Source organism: Lithobates pipiens, unplaced genomic scaffold (assembly GCF_037356315.1).
Source record: "Lithobates pipiens isolate NorthernLeopardFrog02 unplaced genomic scaffold, aLitPip1_a1.2 Scaffold_27, whole genome shotgun sequence".
Classification (NCBI taxonomy): Eukaryota; Metazoa; Chordata; class Amphibia; order Anura; family Ranidae; genus Lithobates; species Lithobates pipiens.
Window position 1 is genome coordinate 77,443,199 of NW_027507788.1, and position 25,636 is coordinate 77,468,834.

The 25,636-nt window shown below is 48.5% G+C and overlaps 1 protein-coding gene across 5 annotated transcripts in view; it reads left to right on the forward strand.

The window, feature by feature from the left end:
* MED25 (mediator complex subunit 25) overlaps window positions 1-25,636 on the forward strand; it is a 474,735-nt gene that overhangs the window by 183,618 nt on the left and 265,481 nt on the right. For all 5 annotated transcript variants that reach the window (XM_077457089.1, XM_077457091.1, XM_077457094.1 and 2 more), the window contains one exon: window positions 7,442-7,527. In XM_077457089.1, coding sequence (XP_077313215.1) covers window positions 7,442-7,527 — 86 coding nt within the window. The remainder of the gene's footprint in view (window positions 1-7,441; window positions 7,528-25,636) is intronic.

Genomic DNA, 25,636 nt, shown 5'->3' on the forward strand with positions numbered 1-25,636 from the left:
TATGGCTGAACTCGCATTGGATTCCCTCACATTGTTTTCCACCACATTCAAATCGGCTTGCATGGGTGTTCACGCCTATGTGATCCGATTCCTGTATGAGTTCACAGTTCGCACTGTGATCTGTGAACCGATCTAGGGGTGTCATTAACAATATATTGACACCCGCAGCGGTTAGCAGAAGGCAATGTGAACAAGAGGTTGACCGATATATCGGCTGATATTTGGCCTTTTTTTAAATAAATCTGCATCGGCCAGTTACTATGCAAATTAGGCCGATTAACTCTGACCGCACCGTGCCCCGTCGACCCACAAGTGTTCCTCCCTTCCCCACATTCCATTGGCAGAGCGACGCTTGCCAGCTCAGCTCAGTGTGAAACCTACCAGTGCCATCTGCTGCTACTACTTGCCGTGCCACCTGCCAATGCCAATCAGTGCCATTTGTACTGACCTCGTGTGTGGTGGAGCAAGCAGAGGGGAGTGGAGTGGGAGAGTTTGTGAGAAGAAAAGAAAAAACGGCCTAAAATATTGGCCGCAAAAATCGGCATAGTTTATCGGCTATCGGTCGCCCCAATTTCTTAAATATCGGCATCGGCCAGAGAAAAACCCATGTCGGTCGACCTCTAATGTGAACTGCCTGCTGGAGAGGACCGATGCAGGAACCGACGCTGGTTCCCGTATCACACTAGTCTGAACCTAGGCTTAAAAGTCTGTTCTCCAATGTCTACTTAGCTTTATTCTGAAAACAGCCCAGGCAAAAATATTTCCTCCAGAAAACAAAATCCATTCTTAAAACTCATGCTCAGCTCTTGAGGACAAGAGACATCCTGAGATTCTGTCTGAGGTTTCTGGGCCCTCATGGTAGCTTTATTTATGGACCTCCCCGTCGCCCAATTGCATTCCAATGCCTTCTTGTTGGCCTTGAAGAAGCACACTCCATCTCTCAACCTCCCTATGTGCAGAGGGATATTCCATCAGAAGAGCTAGATTATGGTAGTCCTCCTACAGCCAGGAAATGAGGCAGCCTGTATATGTCTTGCTGCAACTTTTAATTCACATTGTGAGAATCTTAATGTGTTGTGAAATCAGAGTAGTTTCTCTATCGTTCATTGACGGACACAGCAGCTCTTCTTGACCTTAGGGTTATATCGCCCCTTTAGGAGAGGACTAGGCAGAAAGTGTTAAAAACAGCAGCACTTGCACAGTACCACCCATGGGGCGGTCCTACTGGCTGTAACCCCTCACACTGCATTCAGCAGCTCTGTTTTTTTCGGCCTAGTATAGAAGGACCTGGCTCCCGATGGGACCATTGGTTCCTGTAATCTTTAATAAAAAGCCACGCTGGGTGACAGGCTGGGTAATATAGATCCTTGTAGTCTCCCCAGCCTGACCATCGAGCGTGAGCAGGCCCTAGCTACACTTTGGGTCAGCCACAACATGCCCTATCTATTCCAGGGACGGCTGGTGAGCTATATGCTCCGGGGCGCTCATATGACCGGGCTACTGCTGTCTGTGTCGGTGTGCCATGACCGGCAGCCACCATGTACTCCTCAAGTGATGGGTCTGTCTGTGCAGTTCCTGCAGGAGGTATGGTTCCACCTGTCTCGGCAGGATGCAGCAGCTGGGCATTCTCTGGGTGGTCAACTAGGGGGTCTCTCACTCTCCCTTTCTTCTCTCCCTTTCCTATGGGCCGCTGTCTGACTGGGCACATAGGGGTGCAGTGCCCATACCTTGCCGGGGGTCCTCAGGGGGGGAGGGTGTGGGTCCTGGCAGGGGGCTGCACTGGGTGTTGGGGGTCCACTCATCCTCTTCCCTTTTATCTGGGCCACGGGCCACGGTGGGTGTCTGTGCTGTGTGAGCCATTTTCCTGGGGCCGTGGCCATTTTGTGGTAGCCACAGCTAGTTTTTTTGCCTTCAGCAATTTTCCAATAGTTCGGCCATTTTCTTGGCGCGCTCAGATGTTTTTTGCTGAGGCGGCCATTTTCTTGGCGCTCTCGGATGTTTTTTGCAGAGGCGGCCGTCGGCCATTTTCTAGTAGCCTCAGGTGGCTTTGCCTCTAGCACTGGGCACTTCTTACCTTCTAGAACAGCGTGCTTCCACACAGACACCTTGTGGATGGCACAGGGGAGAACAGCAGCAGCACAGCGCAGTACCTGGGTCAGGGTGGTGAGTCCTGCGGGGGGCCCCTTAGTCAGTGCGGCTAGGAGGGTGGACTTTTGTGTGACTTGCCTTAGGTCCCTAAGTGGTGATAGGCGAGTGTGGGTCAGCATGGCGTCAGAAGCTGGTGCTTCTTCCCTAGACATCCCTGTGATTGCAACTCCTATGGACGCTCTGTCGGCGGTCCTTGAGGCCTTTGTTGCCAGGGTAGAAGTGGCATGCAGGCACAAGGGGGGTAAAAAACACCCCCTTCTCCCCACCGCCTTCTGGGAAAAGCTCTGATTCAGACTCGGGCCCCGCTGTGACTGGCAGCCCCTGTTCTGATGTATCAGAGGATGCAGACTGAGACCGTTCGGACAGTGAGGGTGACTCCGGGTCAGCGCAGGAAAATGCTCTTGTAGGAGCATTTATTACAGCGGTGCGGGATACCCTAAAAGTGGAAGATACGGCGGGGGCATCTACAGAGGTGTCGGTCCCTTTCGGGTCCCACAAGCCGGCCCGCACGCCTAAGGTGTTTCCTTACCTAACTTATTTTGATACATTTACTTACAAGGAATGGGGAAAACCGCAGCGGGCCTTTTCAGTCCCGAAACGCATGGTGGTACGTTACCCCTTTGAGGAGAGTTTCCTGAAGAAATGGATAACTCCTCCAATTGTTGACCCCCCCCCCCCCCCCGGTATCCAGGTTAAATAAGGGAAGCATGATTCCAGTGGAAGGGACTCCTGCTTTCAAGGACCATGCCGACAGAAGGGCTGAGTCGGTTGCTCGGTCCATGTTTACCGGGGTGGGGTCAGCATTGCGGCCAGTGTTAGCCACGGCCCTGGTATCACAGACGCTGACTGAATGAGCTAAATTGTTGCACCGTGAATTGGAGAAGCAACAGGCTTCCCCAGTCTGCGTGGAGCTGGCATACCAGCTGGTGCAGGGCCTTAAGTATATCTGTGATGCGTCCTTACATATGACCCCCTTGCTCTCTAGAGCCTCAGTATCAGCAGTAGGCTACGTGGCCTGATTTGGCTGAAATGCTGGTCTGCGGACCAGGCGTATAAGAAAGCACTGGCTGACTTGCCCTTCCTGGGGCCTCGTGGATGACATTAAGAATATTACTAGGGGTAAGGGTATGTTGCTTCTGCAATCCAGGAAAGATAAGGAGCCACGCTGTAGGCAAGGGCCCTCCTTTTCCTCTCAGAAGCGGCTTTTTCGTCCGCCCGGGTCGGCAGATAAGCGTTCCTAGTCCGAAAAGGTGCCACTGAGGGACAAAATCGTCCCTGGATTTGCAAGCCAAGCAAGCCTGCAAACAAGTCTGTTACCGCATGACTCTGGGGTGAGGGGTCGCCTTCGGGAGTTTGCAACTCTGTGGACCTTCCTGCGATCAGTGGGTCTGCGAACTGGTTTCCTCAGGGTACAAGATAGTTTCTTTCTTGTCCGTCAAACACATTTTTTCCCTCCAACCTTCATCTTCATCTGGCTCGTCAGGAGTCCCTGTTTGGGGCAGTACAGGACCTGCTGCTGCTCGGGGTGATAGTACCTGTACCGACACCGGAAAGGTTTCAGGGGTTCTACTCCAATCTGTTTGTAGTCCCAAAGAAGAAAGGGGTCCATCCGGTCCTGGACCCCAAGGCCCTCAACAACTTTGTGAAAGTACAAGCGTTCAGGATGGAATCAGTTCGCTCAGTGGTCGCTGCACTCCATTGGGGATTTTCTGGCATCCTTGGACATCAAGAATGCATACTTGCATGCCCCCATATGTATCAAGCATCAGCGGTTTCTGCGATTTGCAGTCGGGGAAGAGCACTACCAATTTGTAGCTCTCCCTTTTGGCCTGGCATCGGCAACGAAGGTCTTCACCAAGGCGCTAGCCTCAATTTTGGCTTTGCTGAGGCAGCGAGGGACAGAGGCTGCAGGGGCGTCCGGTCAGGATCCAGTCAGACGATGCCATGGCGGTAGCGTATGTCAACCATCAAGGAGGAACAAGGAGCTCGGCTGCAGTACTGGCAGTCGCTCACATTCTGCAGTGGGCAGAGCGGCACGTGCCGACTCAATCGGCGGTGTACATTCCGGGCGTAGAAAACTGGCAAGTGGACTACTTAAGTCATCAGATGCTGGACCAAGGGGAATGATACCTACATCCGGATGTATTTTTGCTCCTTTGCCTAAGGTGGGGATCTCCTGGCTTCTCGATTCAATTGGAAGGTATAGAGGTTTGTGGCCAGGTCAAGGGATCCCTGGATGGACGCGGCAGACACGTTGGTGGCTCCATGGGGGCATCATCAGTTGATTTATGCCTTCCCCCCACTTAAACTTCTACCACGTCTTGTTCACAGAGTGGAGGCCGAGGGGATTCCGGTGATTCTGATTGCCCTGGATTGGCCTCGGCGTCCGTGGTAAGCCGACATAGTACGAATGGTGGTGGATATTCCTTGGCGACTGCCGAAGCGAGAGGACCTTCTGTCGCAAGTTCCATTATTTTATACTGCTTTACCATTACTGGCTTGAACGGCGTGGCTTGTTGAAAGCCAGGTACTAAGGGACTGAGGTCTTTCAGATTCGGTGATATCCACTATGTTGAGGGGACGGAAGTCATCTTCTTGCAAAATGTATCATCGTACATGGAAGGCCTACTTCCCCATGTGTGAGGAGATGGAGTGGCATCCGCGCATATATTCACTTTCCAGAATCCTGCTGTTTTTTCAGTGAGGAGTGGATCAGAAGCATGCATTAACCGCTTAAGCCCCGGACCATTTGGCTGGCCAAAGACCAGACCACTTTTTGCGATTCAGCTTTAACTGACAATTGCGTAGTCGTGCGACGTGGCTCCCAAATAAAATTTACATTTTTTTCCCCACAAATAGAGCTTTCTTTTGGTGGTATTTAATCACCTCTGTGGTTTTTATTTTTTGCGCTATAAACAATAAAAGCGACAATTTTGAAAAAAAAAAAACACATTTTAACTTTTTGCTATAATAAAGATCCCCAAAACATATATAAAAAAACACTTTTTTTCCCTCAGTTTAGGCCGATACGTATTCTTCTACAGATCTTTTGTATAAAAAAAAAAATCTTAATAAGCGTATATATTGATTGGTTTGTGCAAAAGTTATAGCGTCTACAAAATAGGGGATAGTTTTATGGCATTTTCTATAATTTTTTTTTTTTTTTTACTAGTAATGGCGGTGATCAACGATTTTTATCATGACTGCGACATTATGGCGGACACGTCGGCCAATTTTCACACATTTTTGGGATCATTGGCATTAATACAGCGATTAAAATTGCATTGATTGAAACTGGCAGTGAAGGGGTTAACACTAGGGGGCAGGGAAGGGGTTAATATGTATCCTAGGGAGTGTTCTTACTGAAGGGATATGGGATTGTGCGGGGAAAATAACAGATCACTGTTCATACTCTGAACAGACGATCTGTCAGTTCACTGCTCAGAGAACCGGAAACTGTGTGTTTATACACACAGCTCCCGGTTCTCCGTGTACCCCGAGAGACTGCCGGGCACTCGCATTGACACAGAGGGCGTGCACCTCTGGCGGCATGCAAGCGCCCCATAGTGGTTGTTTATGCTACCGACGAAGCATAACGCAGATTCGTGCAGCTGAGCAATGCTGTCGCAGTACAACTGCGGCGGCTGATCGGCTAGCGGTCAAGCACCATTAAGGGCCAGATATCCACTTTGGCTGTCTTTTTTTTTCAGCGACCCTTGGCAGCTCATTCATTGGTGAGTACGTTTGTTCAGGGGGTTCGTCATGTGGCCCCTCTGAATCAACCACAGCTAGCTCCGTGGGATTTGAATCTGGTGCTCTCGGTGCTTCAGAAACCGACGTTTGAAAACATTCGGGAGATTCCCTTATTGACACGCTCTCAGAAGTTGGTCTTTCTTGTGGCCATTACATCTACTAGAAGAGTTTCTGAGTTGGCGGCCTTGTCATGCAAGTCTCCCTACTTGGTCCTCCACAAGGATAAGGCGGTGCAGCGCCCGTAGCCTTCGTTTCATCCAAAGGTTGTTTTTTCGGTCTTTCATCTAAACGAAGACATTGTTCTTCCATCCTTATGTCCTGGTGGCGACCTGATCGTCCGTTCACACTTTCCCTAAATTTTACAAGCTTGATGTGAGCGCATCCTGGGATGCTTGCTTCGGCCGCAAGGTTTTGCAGGTGGCTGTTTAAGGTTGCAACTTCTCCATTGAGGAGCTCTGGTTGGTATGGGTGGAGTTAATGTTTGCTGTTCCCACCCCTTGTTTCTTTGACACTGCTGGGGATGTCCCTAAGGTCAAGAAGAGCTGCTGTGTCCGTCAATGAACAATAGAGAAAATTGTATTTTTGTACTCACCGTAAAATCCTTTTCTCTGAAGTTCATTGACGGACACAGCACCCACCCCTCCTATTTCTGTTTGTACTGCTTTTGACGAACTGAGCTGCTGGATGCAGTGGGGAGGAGTTATAGCCATTGTGCAAGTGTTCCTGTTTTTAACACTTTCTGCCTAGTCCTCTTCTAAAGGGGCGATATAACCCTAAGGTCAAGAAGAGCTGCTGTGTCCGTCAATGAACTTCAGAGAAAAGGATTTTACGGTGAGTACAAAAATCCTATTTTTAGTACAGGAGAGTAGCCTGTACAACTGTGCAAAACTGAAAACAAGACTGGAGGTCAATTTTGAATCTTTCATACTGGCATTGCCCTCTGAAGAATAATGTGCCTTCAGATCGTGCTGTCCTACCACACTGCAATCGTGTTCTGGTCTTCATTTCATAATAACTCAAATTTCTACCAAGTGGATGCACAAGCTTCTGTGGATGTAGTTTACACCTGCAAGGTTCTTGCAGCAGCACTCTGAATATAGGCACTTGTCATTGATTTGGCTTCTTGGCACAGTTCTGTTTACCCTGTTGTGGCCCACTTTTGTCATTCATTGCTTGGGGACGTCCCAGGGTCTATGAATATCCAGACTGTCTTGTACGGTTAAGAGAATAATTTTGACTTTCATGTAAATTCCATATCGTACAGTACAGAGCACAGGCCCTCCTCCTTTCTGTTCCTGTGTTACTATGCATTACTTGCTAAAAGACTTAGGATTTGTGGAATGGGGTAGGGGTATAGGGGACACCCTAGGGGCATATCCTGCAAAGCTTTGAAAGTGTCCAATCACCTGGATGTACCAGCCTGTAGTCTATGAATATTCAGCCTTTTACTGTAATCCATGATATGGATTTTACCGGTAAGTCAAAATTCCTCTTTTCTAAAACTCCTCCTTTTACATTTTATATATCTGTTCCTTTTTAGAAACCTAAACCAGCTTCTGTAGACACCAATGCCAAGTTGACACGCTCCCTCCCTTGCCAAGTGTATGTCAACCCTGGAGAAAACCTGTAAGTAATGGGACTGTACTAACCTTTTGCCGCATTAATAATGCATTGTTTCCCTCCAGCAAGCCGAGATCTAGTTCAGGATGTTTTTTTGAGCATATTGAAATTCCCTCCTTTTTTGAGATCCCCTCATAGAGTAAAATAGAGTTTCCACCTCCTGCAAGTCCAATGTTTTCTCAGGAGAGAGCTACAGGTGTGATTGCCATTCAAATATAAAATAAAGCTTCTTTCTCACTCATTGAGGGACACATTGGAGTCTTTAACCTTTAGGTCACACTACTGGCTACAGGAGGACTGGACACTGGCAAAACCCCTCCTAATTCTAGCATGCCTCGTGTTTTTTGCTAGTATCCTAGGAGAATGGAAATCTATTTTATAGCATTGCTGTTGTAGCACTTTTTTCTCAATCTTTGCCTGGATCCTGCTGCACTAGACATTGGAAAACTTGCCTCAGGGCTTGCCCTGTTTCAGAAAATACTTAAGTGAGTAGGCCAGTCAGGCTGAGCACCGGTAGCTACCTTGGTTACATAGGTTACTGGGTGTACATCCTTGGGTTTCAGTGGTTATACCATGGCCATGGCTGCAGTCATGGTCCCAATATCTTTTCTGCAGGCGATGCTCTTTATTGTAAAAGCAATCCTAGTGGCTAAATAGCTGCTGGATCGCTTTTACATGCAGCCAAATGGGATCCTCCCCCGCAGCCTCCCGGAGATGAGGAGAACATTTTACATGGGGTTCTCGTATGTAGTATTCCCTGTGCCTCCATAGGATCACAATAGGGTTCTCTGCACTTTAGAATCCCAGTTTTAACCCATTAGAGACTCTCTCTCTACTCTTTCCCACAAGGTGGTGTTTCTTGTATTGATCACTTCTGCAAAGCTAGTGCCTGAACTGGCTGCTGTACCCTGCAGGGAACCATTTCTGGTTTTACCTGGAGGATAAGGTGGTAATGAGGCTCAGGACTTCCTTCTTGACTAAAGTAATTTCTGCCTTTTTACCTCGATCAGGATGTTGTTTGTTTCGTGTCTGTCTCCAGTTCACTAAAATAAAATGTCTGTCTGGATGTGGTTCAGGCTATTAGAAAGATTTATTCCCCTTTTATCATCTTAAATGGTCCCAGCAACAGTGTACCTGCTTCTTCTTCCACCATTTTTAGGTGGGTCATACTGATCATCATGCAGGCTTATGTTCTCAAGAATCGGGTCACACCTTTTCTTTATCATACATCATGGGACACAGAGCCATAGTATTAACCTAATGGGTATATAGGCACCTTCAGGTGATGGACACTGGTATACCCAATACAGGAATTTCACTCCCCTATATAACTTCTCCTACCAGGAGTACCTCAGTTTTTTCGCAAGTGTCTAAGGTGTTGGCCACGAGTGAAGATGTGCTCTGAAGAGCTCCAGAAGGTATCCTTGCTGGATTTAAATAGCCGCCATAGACCGGATCCATCCAAAGTGCCACTGAGGCCAAAGTGGATGGTACCCAGGCCTTGTATGCGAAGCACAAGGTTTTGCCTGTAATGCCACTTTGAGGACTGGACCTCAAATTCATGCTACATTATCTAAAAGCTTTTTCTGGCGGGTGCTTTTACAGGTCCAGGGCAGTGGAACCCCGAAAAAAAGGGATCCAGTCCTTGAAGGTTTGCTAAACGCAGCCCGCCATGATGGGTGAAGGTTGGATTGACTGTTAAATTGGCAAATCTTGCGGCGGGGATAAGGTAAGAGAAGAAACTTAGGAACTAAAAAGTCCACCTATGATTTCTTTAAGGGGAAAAAATGTTATCATGCCTTTAAATCTCCACTAGAGGGAGTATATGCACATACCTTAATCTGTTGTCTAATCTGTAAGCTCAGTGTCTGTGTGTGTGTGGCCGCAGCAGCTTGCACAGGGGGATTCCTCTCAAAATAAAAGACCTGCCAATGCATTTTCTCCCCCCTTAAGGGACCAAAGGGTTAGGGAAACATCAGTGTTGTACCCCCTTTGTAATACCCCCCCTTTTTCTCTGCTTGCTGGTGTCATGGGCTCTGCCTCTCTCATAACCCCCCCCCCCCGTGGTGGGCCTGTGGACCTGCATGGGAATGTTTCTCTTACGTTCACTAACTGACACATCTCCTTTTATTCTTGACCATTGGGTTGTTACGCCACCTTCAGGCGAGGACTAGACAGAACATGTTAACATGTACAAAAAACAGAACTTTCTTTTCTTACATCAGGGGACACAGAGCCATAGTAATATCTATGTGGGTTATATTGGCATATCAGGTGCTGGACACTGGCACACCCCTTAAGGCGTGAACTTCCCCCATATAACCCCTCATTACTGTGAGTCCTCAGTTTTTTCGCCAGTGTCTAAGGTGTTGGGCACGTGTAAGGATGTGTTGTACTGAGCTCCATGGGCAGTAATCCTTTGAGAGCCAGCCATCCTGACCGGATCTGTTCTGATGTCTCCGTAATGGACTAAATGAACGGTACCCAGGCCACGTCATCAGAAGACACAAGGTTTTGCTTGCGAATGCTTTTAAGCTGGGCCCTAGTACTTTTTGGTAGTAAGGCCAATAAAAGTTTACTTGCAGGGTCTTCTCGCAGGTCCAGGATTGCGGGATTACCTGAGTGTACCCCTGTTCCTGGAGGTTTCCTTTCAAGGTCTCGGAGCCTACCATGAAGGGCGAAGATTTTTTTTTTTTATCTCTGCTGCGAGGAAAGGTAGGGGAGATAATCTCTCCTTCCATGTATTGTGTTGTCATGTCTGTGTCACCACTGGAGGCTGTATTGAGCACTCACCATTCTGAAGCTGGAAACAGCAGAAGCTCCACTCTCCTCTCCCTTCAAGCCAGCTCAGACCCTCAGGTATGAAGAGGGGTCTGATCACTTCCTGGGTCCCCAGATTGGCGATTTTGATCTATTAAATGCCAGCCAGCTGCCTCTTTTTCTTTAAAAAAAGGGGAAAAAGTTTTTTGGCCAAGTCGCGGCCGATCGCTGAGTGGAGGATTTACCCGCCGCCAGCCATGATGCCGGTGCTCAAGCGGGAGGGGTGTGGCAAAATGGCATCAGATGATGACCACACGTGTAGGAAGTAGTTAGAGCACTGCAAGAGAAGCTACTGCCTGGCGGTGAAGGGACAGAGCAGAGTGGTTGCTGGTAAGGTTTGGTGACACAGGCATTTTCCTTTTGGCAACATTGTACTGTATAGCTAGGACTAATAGCAGTTATTGTACTGTACTATAGCCTAGCAAGTGAAACATTATTTTGCTGGTACTGCCTCTGCTTTGTACTGTAAGCTATGAGTGACAAATGGACCAGGAACCCCTCTAAGGTTTTAATGGTATACAACAAACTAAAAACTCTTCCAAGAGAATGTAAAAAGAAAGATACGGCCAGTCAGATGAAGCTGTCAAGGCTAGAACACTTCTGTCCCTGTGTATTTCATACAAACAGGTTTTACTTCTACAATTTAAAAGATTATTGCTATGATGTCTCTCCATAGTAGGACTAAACATAGCAGATTCCCATCTAGTCCTCTGGGCCCTTTTGTTGAGGTGCAGGAGGCTGGGGATCAGGTAGATCTTCCCAAATATTGGAAGATACTTATTTTTCCTCTTCAGAGGATCCTAACAGGGAGGGAGTAGCCGCAAGTCAGATGTTTGTCTACTCCCTTAACCCTTTTGTTGCCTGCCACGGGCTCTTGAGGTGTCTACCTCTAATAGGGTTCATTTGAACCTCCCCCACCTGGGGATGTTTTTCCTATTCATGCATAACTTATATATTCTGAATGGGAACATTTCTATGAAAGAAATGGGAGGTTCCAGCTATTAATGCTGCAATCACCTCAGTGAGCAGAGTCTCATGTCCAGTGGATAATGTGCTGATGTTAAAGGATCCAGCAAGTTAAGATTGGATTTTCCTTTTAAAGACTAGATGTCTTTTGCAGTTCTGGCTGCAATAGGAGTAGCTCAGTCCATTAACGCTTTAACGTCTGCTCCACTATTGTGGTGGAGCACATTTTGAGTCACACCAATGCTTTGGAATATGGACTTCAAGGGGTTAAGGAACAGGTGTGAGATACCTGAAAGTTCTGCCTGATCAGCAGCCCTGGGAAGGGGCTGGTTTATTTGACACACTGTGTCTCCCAGATGCTATGAAGGACTCGATCGTTTAAGCCCTGTGACTTATACTTGGACTAGTGCATTTTTGCAGAGGTCCATGGCTGAGATATTGATCAGCCGAAGCACCAGGTGAAAACCCTGAGCCAGTCGGTGTCCCTTCCTGGGGTACGACTATTTAGAGTGGATAAGTACATCCAAAAGGGGTAAAGCTCTCTTTACCAATAAAGGAGGTTCGAACAGTTCTCCTTTAATCAAGCAGCCTCTCCTAATGCCTGGGGTATCTGCCTTTAGGTGGTCTCGACAGAGACAGCACCAGGTTTGGGTGCTGCCCGTGGGGTCCTTGGGGCTGCTGATGCGGCAGTCTTTATGCAAGAGTGTCCGTCTCCTCAAAGAATGCTCCTAAGGTTCCAGAGAAAAAAAGAGAAGTGTGTCTTTCTGGTCTCTGGATCAGCTGTTATCCCAGTCGATGATATCAGAGATTCCCTTAGTGGAACAGGGTTTTTTGGCTCAAACCCTTTAAGGTCCCAGAGCCAAGCAGAGGGGTAAGACCCACTCTAGATCTCAGAGATCTGAATCGGCAGGGTCTGGTATGGCATCCTACTTTATGGACAAGGAGTTTAACACGTTTGACTGTTGAATCCCACTCTATAAGATTGACGGTGATCTCCTTCAGTGGTGTCTACTTTGACTAATGCCAGGAAGCCGGCTTCCAGAATCACTTACTATAGAATCTGGAAGGCATAGGTTTCTTGGTATCGATCCAGGGGTTGGCACCCCAGGAAGTATGTCAATAGGCAGGATTCATGCCTATGGGATCTGAAATGAAGCTGGCCTTGACTTTTATCAAAAGCCAGATCCAGGCCGTGTCCACGTCTTTTCCTATGGCCTCTTGGTGCGTAGTTTATTCAGGGGGTAACACGGTTTATTCCCCCTATCAGGGCACCTCTAAATCCTTAGGATTTAAAGTGGGTCTTGTCGGCTTTGTTAAATCAGCCGTTTAAACCTTACGAAAAATTCTCTTGGTTCTTTGACAAGAAAGATAATCTTTTTGCTTGCCATTTCTTCTGCTAGAAGCCTTAATCTGGGGAAGAGAAAGCACTACAGTCTCTTGATGTAGTAAGAGCGATCAGTTTCGTAAAACTCGGGTTTTGTTTGTACTGCCAGAGGGTCCAAGATATGGACAGGCAACGTCAAGAGCCACTATTTTCCAAATGGATTTGTCAAGTGATTGATCAAGCTTCAGCTTAAAGAAGAAAATTCTTCCTTCTCATATTAAGAGCACATTCATTCAGGGCGAGTAGTGCCTCTTGGGTGGTGCATCATCAGGCCTCTATGGCTTAGATCTGTAAGACCACAACATTGGTCTTTGGTTCAGACATTTATCCGATTTTTTTCAAATCGATCTTAAAGGTCATGAGGAGATTGCCTTTGGGCACAGCATACACTGCAGGCTGCAGTTTGAGTCCTCTGGCCCCCTGTTTCCTAGATTCTGTCTCCCCCCCCCCTTCAGTTGCCATTGCTATGGGACATCCCACATAGTTATTACTATGGCTCTTTGTCCCCTGATGTAAGAAAAGAAAACAGGATTTTTAAAACTACTTACCTGTAAAATCCTTTTTTTTAATGTACATCAGGGGATACAGAGGTCCCTCCCTTCTTCTTATACACTTTGATTGCTTGGCTACAAAACTGAGAACTCCCAGTAATGGCAGGGGTTATATGGGGGAAGTTCACGCCTTAAGGGACATACCAGTGTCCAGCACCTGATATGCCGATATAACCCACATAGTTATTACTATGGCTCATTGTCCCCTGATGTACATCAAAGAAAATGATTTTACAGGTAAGCTGTTTTAAAAATCCAATTTTTCTTGTTCCGCCCAAGGGGCGGTCCCTTCAGTGACAACCCCCCAGCCTGCTTCCTGCAGCTTCAGTTTTTTTCTGCCTAGTGAAGGAGATGGACCTAGGAATCCTGCGGGCCCATCAGTCTGGGGATTTTTTTTTCAGACGTTTGTCTTTTGCGCAAGAGTAAGATCCTGTGATCTGCTATCAACAGCCGCCTGGGTGACAGGCTGGATACCCTTATTCTTGTAGTTTCCCCAGCCTGGCCAGCGAGTGTGTGCAGACCATAGCTACGCGCTGGGTTGGCCATGATATGCCCCTCAGGCCCCAGGGGCGGCCGGTGAGCACAATGCTCTGGGGCACACATATGACTGGGCTACTGATGTCTGCGTCGCAGTGAGCCATGGCCAGCAGCCACCCCGTACTGATCGGAGAGTGGGTCTGTGATGGAATGTTCCCAGCTCGTCCGGAATGGTAAGTAGAGCTCTCCCTGCCTCGGTGGGGCTGAGCAACAGGGCATTCCCTGGGAAGTCGCTTTGGGGGTCCCTCTCCTCCCTCTCTTCTCTCCCTGTCCTTATCCCCCCCCCCCCGTGGGGGATGCTGCTGAGCGGTGTGTGCCATATAGATAGGTGTCCCCCGGGGGGCTATCATCTTAAGTGGGGGGCTGCGCTGGGTGGCTGTGCCCCTGGTTGTCTGTTGTCTCCCAGCTGGGTGTCTGCACATGCTGATCACCATAGCGCTGTCCTGCCGCCATTTTCTCTTTCTTTTTTCACTGTCCCTCTCTGTGTACAGTTATTTGGCGGCCATGTCTGGTGTGACTCAGGGAGAAGCATGGTCAGGAACCATTTTACTGTAGTCCGGTGGCCATTTTCCCTGTGATTATGTCTATACTGGACACTCGGTGGCCATTTTGTTGTAGCCCAGCTCGTTTTTTTTGTCCAGCGCTGGTCCCTGAGGCTCAGAACAGCGCTGTTTCTTCTCACAGACACCTGGGAGCCGACACTGGACACAGGCATGGCTAGCTGAACAGTGCAGAACTCCATCAGGGTGGTGAGTCCTGTGGTAGGGACCCTCAGCCTGCAGCAGCTAGGATGGTGGCACTATACACCTGTGTGGCCCACACCAGTGGCCTGTTCCTTATTTATGGTTGGGGGGTCGTATTGACCTGTACTGACCACAGCACTTGTGTAGCAGACACTTACTTAATGGGCAAACTTTTGCACATGGAACTAGCAGACCAGTTAGTGTACGGTCTTAAATACGCCCGGGACGCGGCTCTGAATATGCTTCCTCTGCTATCCAGGGTTTCAGTGTCAGCAGTGGTTCTGAGGTGCCTGATTTGGCTGAAATGCTGGTCGGTGGACCAGGCATCTAAAAAGGCCTTGACGGATCTACCCTTCCTTGGTGAGTGGCTCTTTGGAGCCTCGTTAGATGACATTATTAAGAATGTCACAGGTGGGAAAGAGTACCTTGCTCCCACAGGCCAGGAAGGCTAAGGAGCCACGCCACAGGCAAGGGCCCTAATTTTCCACTCAACAAGAGTTTTTTTCATCAGTCCGGGACTTTGGCTAAACACTCCCAGTCCAACAGGGCGACCTCTGAGGGGAAAAAAGCATCCCTGGAACCGCAAGCCTAACAAGCCTGTGAGCAAAAGTACTACTGTATGAAGGTTTGTCCCCGCCTGTCATACAGGTGGGGGGTCGCTTTTGGGAGTTACAGCCTGGTGGGCCTCTCGGCTATCTGACCAGTGGGTCTGCGAACTGATTTCCTCTGGCTATAAGATAGAGTTCCTCTCTTGGCCACCAAACAGTCTCTTCACCCTCCAGCATACCCTTACTCCTGGCTCGCTGGGAGGCCCTATTGGGGGCAGTATGGGACCTGCTAAGCCGCAGGGTGGTATTGCCTGTTCCGGAGTCGGAAAGGTTTCAGGGGTTCTACTCCAATCTGTTTGTAGTCCCCAAAAAGGAAGGGGTACGTCCAATCTTGGACCCAATAGCCTCAATTGCTTTGTAAAGTTCAGAATGGAATCCGTTCGCTCAGTAGTCGCTGCACTCCATCAAGGGAAATCCCTGGCGTCTATGGACTCCAGGATGCATAATTGCACATACCCATATGCCTGAGGCATCAGGGGGTTCTGTGAATTGCAGTCAGGGAAGCCCACTCCCAGTTTGTGGCTCCCCCTTTTTTGGCTTGGTTTCTCCTTCTGAGAGCAGCTTTCGCCTCAGAATTAAAGGAGGATGTGGCGATCACCATGCAAACCCTGCAGGAATTTGGGTGGCTGTTGAACCTAAAAAGGTTGGTGTTCATACTGATTCAGTGCTTGGAGTGCCTGGGCTTACCGCTGGACTCCATGGAAGCGAGAGTGTTCTCCCTTCAGACAAAACTGCAGACTCTCAGAGCCGTGGTAAAACTATTACTGAACCACAGGTGCCCGTCGCTGCGTTTCTGCATGCGAGTTCTGGGCCTCAGGGTGGCCTCCCTCGAGGCGGTTACCGTACACCCAGTTTCACACCAGAGTCTTGCAGAATAAGATATTAACGAAATGGGACACATCACCCTTAGCCCTGGATCGGCAGATTCAGGTGAGCCAGTCAGTCAGGGTGGATGAGGTCCCCGGCACTTCGGTCCTGGAAGTCGTTCCTACCTCTGCATTGGACTGTGATCACAACAGACGCCAGCCTGACCGGCAGAGTACTGGATGTACAGTCGACCCAGGGTCTCTGGTCAGGTGCAGAACCCAAGTTGCTGATCAATGTGCTCAAACTCCGAGGCGTTGCCTCTCCAAATAGTCGATGAGACTACGAGGGCATCCAATCAGGATCGGGTCAGACAACTCCACGGCGGTGGCATATGTCTACCATCAAGGAGGAACAAGTAGCTCGCTGCAGCACAGGAGGTCGCTCACATCCTTTAGTGGACAGAGAGACAGGTACCGGCCTTGTCAGCCATTTATATCCCAGGAGTTGAAAACTGGCAGGCGGACTAGCTAAGTTGCCAGATGCTTGACCCAGGAGAATGGGCATTGCATCCAGAGATGTTCAGGCTACTGTGCCTGTGGTGGGGCACACCAGATGTGGATCTCCTGGCCTCCCATCTCAATCGGAATGGGCTGAGATTCGTATCCAGCATAAGAGATCCTTGGACAGACGCGACAATCGCGCTCCTGGTTCCATGGGATCAGTACCGACTGATCTACGACTTTCCTCCGATAAAGCTACTACCACATCTGCTCCGCAGAGTGGAGGCCGAGGGGGTTCCAGTAATACTAATACCCCAGATTGGCCTTGGCATCCTTGATGCACCAACCTAGTACGCCTGGTTACGAAGGCCTACTGGCGACTGCCATTGCGAGAGGACCTTCTGTGTCGAGGTCCGATTCTCCATCTTGTTTTACCATAGCTGGTTTTAACGGCATGGCTGTTGAGAGCCAGATGCTAAAGTACCTAGGCCTATCGAACTCGGTGATCTCAATTATGTTGAGAGCACGGAAATCATCTTCTCGGAAGATACACCGTCGTTCCTGGAAGGCATACATCTCTGTGTGAGGAGAAAGGATGGCATCCGTGCACCTATTCAGTTTCCAGGATCCTGCTGTTTCTACAGCGAGGAGTAGACCAGAAGTTGGTTTCAAGCACCATAAGGGGACAGATATCAGCCTTGACTGTCTTTTTTCAGTGACCCCTGGCATCTCACTTTCTAGTGAGCACTGTTGTTCACAGGGTCTGACTTGTAGTTCCTCCGGTGCGTCCACCTTTACCCCGTGGGATCTGAACATGGTGTTATCGGCGCTTCAGAAACCGCCGTTTGAGAACATCAGAGGAATTCCCTTGTTGACTCTTTCTCAGAAAAGGGGTCTTGTTATGATACTGCTTGGGGACGTCCCAATGGTCAAGAATAAAGGAGCTGTGTCAATGAACGTAAAAGAAAATAGGATTTTTGTACTCACCGTAAAATCCTTTTTTCTGTAGTTCACTGACTGACGCAGAACCCTCCCCTCTTACTGCTTGTTGACGTACTGAGGCTGCAGGAAGCAGGCTGGAGGGTTGTTTCTGAAGGGACTGCCCCTTGGGCGGAACTAGAGAGTTCTGTTTTTTTTGTACATGTATAACATGTTCTGCCTAGTCCTCTCCTGAAGGTGGCATAACAACCCAATGGTCAAGAATAAAGGAGCTGTGTTAGTTGGTGAACTACAGAGAAATGTATTTTACGGTGAGGACAAAAATCCTATATTTTATCAAGAATGTCTTGGTACATTTTCTCTTCCACTCATCGACGGACACAGTGCCTCCTTAAACTTGACCATTGGGTTATATCGCCTCTGCAGGAGTGGGGCTAGATAGAACAAAAAAAAAACTGGCTACACCCATCGGCTGTCCTCGGTAGGGATGAGCCGAACACCCCCCTGTTCGGTTCGCACCAGAACCTACGAACAGACCTAAACTTCGTGTGAACTTTAGAACCATATTAAAGTCTATGGGACTCGAACGTTCACAATCTAAAGTGCTAATTTTAAAGGCTAATATGCAAGTTACTGTCCTAAAAAGTGTTTGGGGACCTGGGTCCTGCCCCAGGGGACATGGATCAATGCAAAAAAAAGTTTTAAAAACTGCTGTTTTTTCAGGAGCAGTGATTTTAATAATGATTAAAGTGAAACAATAAAAGTGTAATATTCCTTTAAATGTGGTGCCTGGGGGGTGTCTATAGTATGCCTGTGAAGGGGCGCATGTTTCTGGTACTTAGAACTGTCCCTGCACAAAGTGTCATTTGTGCAGGAAAAAAGTCTTTTAAAATCACTTGCGGCTATATTGTCGGCTCCCCGTAATACAGAGAACACTCAATGAGTGTTCTCTGTATTAGCCGACAATTCATTCATTCATTGATAAAAAAAAAAAAAAAAAAAAAGCATGGGGGTTCCCCTAAATTCAATTACCAGGCCCTTCAGGTCTGGTATGGATATTAAGGGGAACCCCACATCAAATTAAAAAAAAAAATTGACGTGGGGGTCCCCCTAAAAATCCATACCAGACCCCTTATCCGAGCATGCAAACTGGCAGGCTGCAGGAAAAGAGGGGGGGGGACAAGAGCGGCCCCCCTCCCTCCTGAACCGTACCAGGCCACATGCCTTCAACATTGGGAGGATGCTTTGGGGGTCTGTGACCCCTCAAAGCACAATGTCCCCATGTTGATGGGGACAAGGGCTTCATACCCACAACCCTGAGCGGTGGTTGTGGGGGTCCGCGGGCGGGGGGCTTATCAGAATCTGGAAGCCCCCTTTAACAAGGGGACCCCCAGATCCCGGCCCCCCCCATGTTTGAAATGGTAAGGGGGTACAAAAGTACCCCTACCATTTCACAAAGAAAGTGTAAAAATGGTTAACTAGGACAAAAACACACTTTTGAAAAATTCCTTTATTAAAAATAAAAAAAATTTAAAAAAAGATTCCAGCGGTGCTAATCCACTCTTGCTATCCAGCGACGGATCTCCGGGGTCCAGCGATGGATGATCATATCCAGCGACGGGGGATCTTAGTCCAGCGCTGTCCATACATCCGTCTTCTGTCTCTGCTGCGGAGACACTGCGGGGATCCCCAGCGCTGACGTTTCTTATATTAGGAGGGCGGGGTCAGGTGACGGGTAGCCCCGCCCTCCTAATATAAGAAACGTCAGCGCTGGGATCCCCGCAGTGGAGACAGAAGACGGATGTATGGACAGCGCTGGACTGCGAGATCCCCCGTCGCTGGATATGATCATCCGTCGCTGGATAGCAAGAGTGGATTAGCACCGCTGGAATCTTTTTTTTTTTTTTTTTTTTTTTTTTTTTTTTTTTTAATAAAGGAATTTTTCAAAAGTGTTTGTCTTATTGTCTTATTTAACCATTTTTACACTTTTTTTGTGAAATGGTAGGGGTACTTTTGTACCCCCTTACCATTTCAAACGGGGGGGGGGGCCGGGATCTGGGGGTCCCCTTGTTAAAGGGGGCTTCCAGATTCTGATAAGCCCCCCGCCCGCAGACCCCATCAGTTGTGGGGATGAGGCCCTTGTCCCCATCAACATGGGGACATGGTGCTTTGAGGGGTCACAGACCCCCAAAGCATCCTCCCCAATGTTGAGGGCATGTGGCCTGGTACGGTTCAGGAGGGAGGGAGGGCCGCTCTCTCGTCCCCCCCCCTCTTTTCCTGCGGCCTGCCAGGTTGTGTGCTCGGATAAAGGGTCTGGTATGGATTTTTAGGGGGACCTCCACGTCAATTATTTTTTTAAATTTGATGCGGGGTTCCCCTTAATATCCATACCAGACCTGAATGAATGAATGAATTGTCGGGTAATACAGAGAACACTCATTGAGTGTTCTCTGTATTACGGGAGCCGACAATATAGCCGCAAGTGATTTTAAAAGACTTTTTTTCCTGCACAAATGACACTTTGTGCAGGGACAGTTCTAAGCACCAGAAACATGCGCCCATTCACAGGCATACTATAGACACCCCCAGGTACCACATTTAAAGGAATATTACACTTTTATTGTTTCACTTTAATCATTATAAAAAATCACTGCTCCTGAAAAAACTGCCGTTTTTAAAACTTTTTTTTTACATTGATCCATGTCCCCTGGGGGCAGGACCCAGGTCCCCAAACACTTTTTAGGACAGTAACCTGCATATTACCCTTTAACCACTTTCAGACCGGACCATTTTGCTGGTAAATGACCAGAGGTCTTTTTACACTTTGGCACTGCGCTGCTTTAACTGGTAATTGCGCGGTCATGCAATGTTGTACCCAAACAAAATTTGCGTCCTTTTCTTCCCACAAATAGAGCTTTCTTTTGATGGTATTTGATTGCCTCTGCGATTTTTATTTTTTGCGATATAAACGTAAAAAGACCGCAAATTTTGAAAAAAAATGATATTTTCTACTTTTTGTTATTAGAAAAATCCAATAAACTCAATTTTAGTCATACATTTAGGCCAAAATGTATTCAGCCACATGTCTTTGGTAAAAAAAAAGTCAATAATTGTATATTTATTGGTTTGCGCAAAAGTTGTCACATCTACAAACTAAGGTACGTTTTCTGGAATTTACGCAGCTTTTAGTTTACGACTGCCTATCTCATTTCTTGAGGTGCTAAAATGGCAGGGCAGTACAAAACCCCCCCAAATGACCCCATTTTGGAAAGTAGACCCCCTAAGGAAATTGATAAGAGGCATGTTGAGCCCATTGAATATTTTATTTTTTTGCCTCAAGCGATTGAATAATGACAAAAAAAATTTTTTTTTTTTTTTTTTTACACAAAGTTGTCACTAAATGATATATTGCTCACACATGCTATGGGCGTATGTGAAATGACACCCCAAAATAAATTCTGCTGCTTCTCCTGAGTACGGGGATACCACATATGTGGGACTTTTTGGGAGCCTAGCCGCGTACGGGGCCCCGAAAACCAAGCACCGCCTTCAGGCTTTCTAAGGGCGTAAATTTTTGAGTTCACTTCTCACTACCTATTACAGTTTTGAAGGCCATAAAATGCCAAGATGGCACAAAACCCCCACAAATGACCCCATTTTAGAAAGTAGACACCCCAAGCTATTTGCTGAGAGGCATGTTGAGTTCATGGAATATTTTATATTTTGCCACAAGTTGCGGGAAAATTACAAACTTTTTTTTTTTTTTTTTTTTTTTCACAAAGTTGTCACTAAATGATATATTGCTCACACATGCCATGGGCATATGTGAAATGACACCCCAAAATAAATTCTGCTGCTTCTCCTGAGTACGGGGATACCACATATGTGGGACTTTTTGGGAGCCTAGCCGCGTACGGGGCCCCGAAAACCAAGCACCGCCTTCAGGCTTTCTAAGGGCGTAAATATTTGACTTCACTCCTCACTACCTATTACAGTTTTGAAGGCCATAAAATGCCAAGATGGCACAAAACCCCCACAAATGACCCCATTTTAGAAAGTAGACACCCCAAGCTATTTGCTGAGAGGCATGTTGAGTCCATGGAATATTTTATATTTTGCCACAAGTTGCGGGAAAATTACAAACTTTTTTTTTTTTTTTTTTTTTCACAAAGTTGTCACTAAATGATATATTGCTCACGCATGCCATGGGCATATGTGAAATGACACCCCAAAATAAATTCTGCTGCTTCTCCTGAGTACGGGGATACCACATATGTGGGACTTTTTGGGAGCCTAGCCGCGTACGGGGCCCCGAAAACCAAGCACCGCCTTCAGGCTTTCTAAGGGCGTTACAGTTTTGAAGGCCATAAAATGCCAAGATGGCACAAACCCCCCCCAAATGACCCCATTTTGGAAAGTAGACACCCCTAAATTTAGGGGTACACTAGTGAGACTAGGTAATAAATGGCGGGTGCCCTGAAACTATAAAAAAATAACTAACCAACCAGCGTCACCTGTAACAGTTATATGGTGATCACTGGTGAAAGGGTTAACTAGGGGGCAATCAGGGGGCTTTATGCGGTAGTATATGGGGGTCCCTGGCGCTATAAAAAGCTGCGGCGAACCTAAATACCTACCTGCCTAACTAGCGTCACCTGTGACACTAATACAGCGATCAGAAAAACGATCGCTTATTAGGCTGGGTTCACACTGGAGCGATGCGGGAACGCCACGAATGCGCGGCGGGTTCCCGCATCGCATGCCTCCCGGCGGCAGTTCACACTGCCCTATGCGAACTGCTGGGAGTGTCAGTGAAATGTTACTGACACCCCCAGATCAGTTCGCATATCGCAGTGCGATCTGCAAACTCGGATCGCATGGTGTGAACACCCATGCGATCCGATTCTGCTGCGGGCCAAAAAAAGGGTCCCGTGCGAATTTGCGGCGGGTGCGGCGGGTGCGGCGAATGGCTGAACACGAATCGCACAGAGATCGGATGTGATTTGCACTGCAGTGCGGTGCGAATCACATCCGTTCTCAAACCGCTGCAATCTGAACCCAGCCTTAGTGACACTGGCGACGGGGGGTGATCACGGGGTTAAACCTTTATTGGGGGGGTTAGGGGGGTACCTTAGAACTAAAGGGGGCTAACCCTAACTGCCCTAACAGTTATTAGTCACAAATGACACCCGCCGGGTGATCAGGGGGTTAAACCTTTATTAGGTAATAAATGGCGGGTGCCCTGAAACTATAAAAAAATAACTAACCAACCAGCGTCACCTGTAACAGTTATATGGTGATCACTGGTGAAAGGGTTAACTAGGGGGCAATCAGGGGGCTTTATGCGGTAGTATATGGGGGTCCCTGGCGCTATAAAAAGCTGCGGCGAACCTAAATACCTACCTGCCTAACTAGCGTCACCTGTGACACTAATACGGCGATCAGAAAAATGATCGCTTATTAGGCTGGGTTCACACTGGAGCGATGCGGAAACGCCGCGAATCCGCGGCGGGTTCCCGCATCGCATGCCTCCCGGCGGCAGTTCACACTGCCCTATGCGAACTGCTGGGAGTGTCAGTGAAATGTTACTGACACCCCCAGATCAGTTCGCATATCGCAGTGCGATCTGCAAACTCGGATCGCATGGTGTGAACACCCATGCGATCCGATTCTGCTGCGGGCCAAAAAAAGGGTCCCGTGCGAATTTGCGGCGGGTGCGGCGGGTGTGGCGGGTGCGGCGGGTGCGGCGAATGGCTGAACTCGAATCGCACAGAGATCGGATGTGATTTGCACTGCAGTGCGGTGCGAATCACATTCGTTCTCATAAACCGCTGCAATGTGAACCCAGCCTTAGTGACACTGGCGACGGGGGGTGATCACGGGGTTAAACCTTTATTGGGGGGGTTAGGGGGGTACATTAGAACTAAAGGGGGCTAACTCTAACTGCCCTAACAGTTATTACAGTCACAAATGACACCAATGCAAAAAAAAAAAAAAAAAAATGACATTGGTGTCACTGTGACTGGGGGGCAGGGGTAATTGGGGGGGTGATCGGGGGGTAAAGGGGGGGTGTGAGTGTGCCTGGCATGTTCTACTGTGTGTGTAGAGTGTTGGTGCAACTCACCGATCCGCTCTCCTCCGTGTCGGAACGGAAAATACCGACACGGAGGAGAGAATACATCACTTCCTCTCCTGTGTTTACATTACAGGAGAGGAAGTGATGTCACCGGGGATTTCCATTCGTCGAGAGCGATCGCGAGGGGGTGGCCATGAATGAATGGCCGCCCCCTCATCCCGGATCGCTCTCGAAGAAATGCCGACCGCCGCAGGCACCGGGGGGGGGCCCGATCGGGCCCCCCACCCGCGGGCAGGCAGGGACTTATATATACGCCCATATGCCTGCCCGTGCCATTCTGCCGACGTATATCGTCGTGCGGCGGTCGGCAAGTGGTTAAAAGTAGCACTTTAGATTTCTCCCATAGACTTGTACAGGGTGTTCCGGCTTTTCGAATTTGCCGCGAACAGCCCAAATTGTTCACTGTTCGCTGAACAGGCAATGTTCGAGTCGAACATGAGTTCGACTCGAACTCGAAGCTCATCCCTAGTCCTCGGTCAGTATATAACCCCCTCCCTGCTTTTCAGTTTATTTCTGTCTAGTCAGGAGTAAGAACCTAGCTTCTTGCTGGGATCTTTTGGTCCTAGCAAATTTTACTTACATTCTTTTTTCCATGCATTTTCTCCTGGGAGATCTGCAATTAACTGCCGGGCTGGGCGACGGGCTGAATAATCTAGATCCAGTGGTCTTCCCCAGTCCAGCCAGCGAGTGCGTGCAGACCACAGCTATGCGCTATAGGCCATCGGTCAACCACGGCATAGCCTTAACAGACGGAGGCTGGCCCGTGATTTTAATGTCTCGCAGGGTCGCATACAAACAGGCTCAGGTCCGAGTTGCAGTGGCCCCCTGGACGTTTTTGGTGGAGAGGTGTTCTGGCTGGAGGGTCAGCTGCACCATGGATCCTAAAAGTAAATTCCCCTCTTTCTCCCTTTTGTGCGGTTTGGGGTGGGCGCGGGTACCCTCCGGGGATGGTCGGACATGCCTGCAGGATCCCTCCTCCCATCCTAAAGTCCCCTGGTTAAACTGGGTTTCCCCCTCCCCCCACGGATTGGTGGGAATCCCAGGGCAGGCAGCAGAGACCCCTGGGGGTCTCCCCTGTCATTTCCCTTCTGGGTGGTGTGTGTCCTGCCCTGGCGCTATGGTGGGTGGGGATTCCAGTGCAGCGGAGGCCCCTAGGTGCATGCAGTGTGAGGTAGTGTGCAGTTTGAGGGTTCCAGAACAGGGCGCATAGCGGTGTCCCCTTAAATGTTCACAGTTCCTGGTGGAGTACAGTACCTTTTTAAAAGGGGATCCCCTTGCAGAGGGTGCAGCAATGTTGGAGGCACAGAGAGGATCCTTGCAGCATTTCAAACAGCCGGTGGCCATTTTTGGGTGGTCTTATGAAGCATTTTCCATTGGTCTGGCTGGTGGCCATGTTTGTGTAGCCGATGTCAAAGTGGCCATTTTTAAGGACCCGACTGACAGGAAAGTGGAGGTTGTGTCATGCAGCATATTTACTGTGACTGGGTCAGCGATGCGTCCAGTCTTGGCTCGGCCCTGCTGTCGCGGGCCCTAACTGAATGGGCCAAGCTTTTGCGCCAGGGTTTGGTTTGCGAGGCGGCCACTTGGTCGTCAGTGCATACCTTCACTAAATTCTATAAAGTAGATATTTTGATATTTTGACAGCTGCGAATGCTTCTTTTGGCTGCAAGATTTTGCAGGCTGCTGTTTAAGAGGGGGGTTTCCTCATAAGGGGTGTTTTTTCTTTTAAACGTTTTTTTATTTCATATGGGGCTCTTATGGTTAGCCTTGGGTTATTTTGCCCACCCCTCATTTTTCTTTGGCACTGCTTTTGGACGTCCCAATGGTCAAGATTAAGAAGGCGATGTGTCCATCGTACGAAAGAGAAAATGTGATTTTGAGATGTTGAGGGAGCAGCCAACTGTGTACACCTCCCTTAGCAGGAATTAAACCCCCTGTTGCTTTTGGTGGGTGCTACCGCCTACCAATCACAACCCATTCAAGTGAATGGAGCCACTCTTCAAGCACCCCACAACTGCATGCTTCTGTGGGGTCCACGTGGTTAAAGCAGGTGGTGAAAAAGCAACACAACATTGCCTGCTTTAACCCCTGCTTTAACTCCTTGTATGCTGAGCTGCACAATAT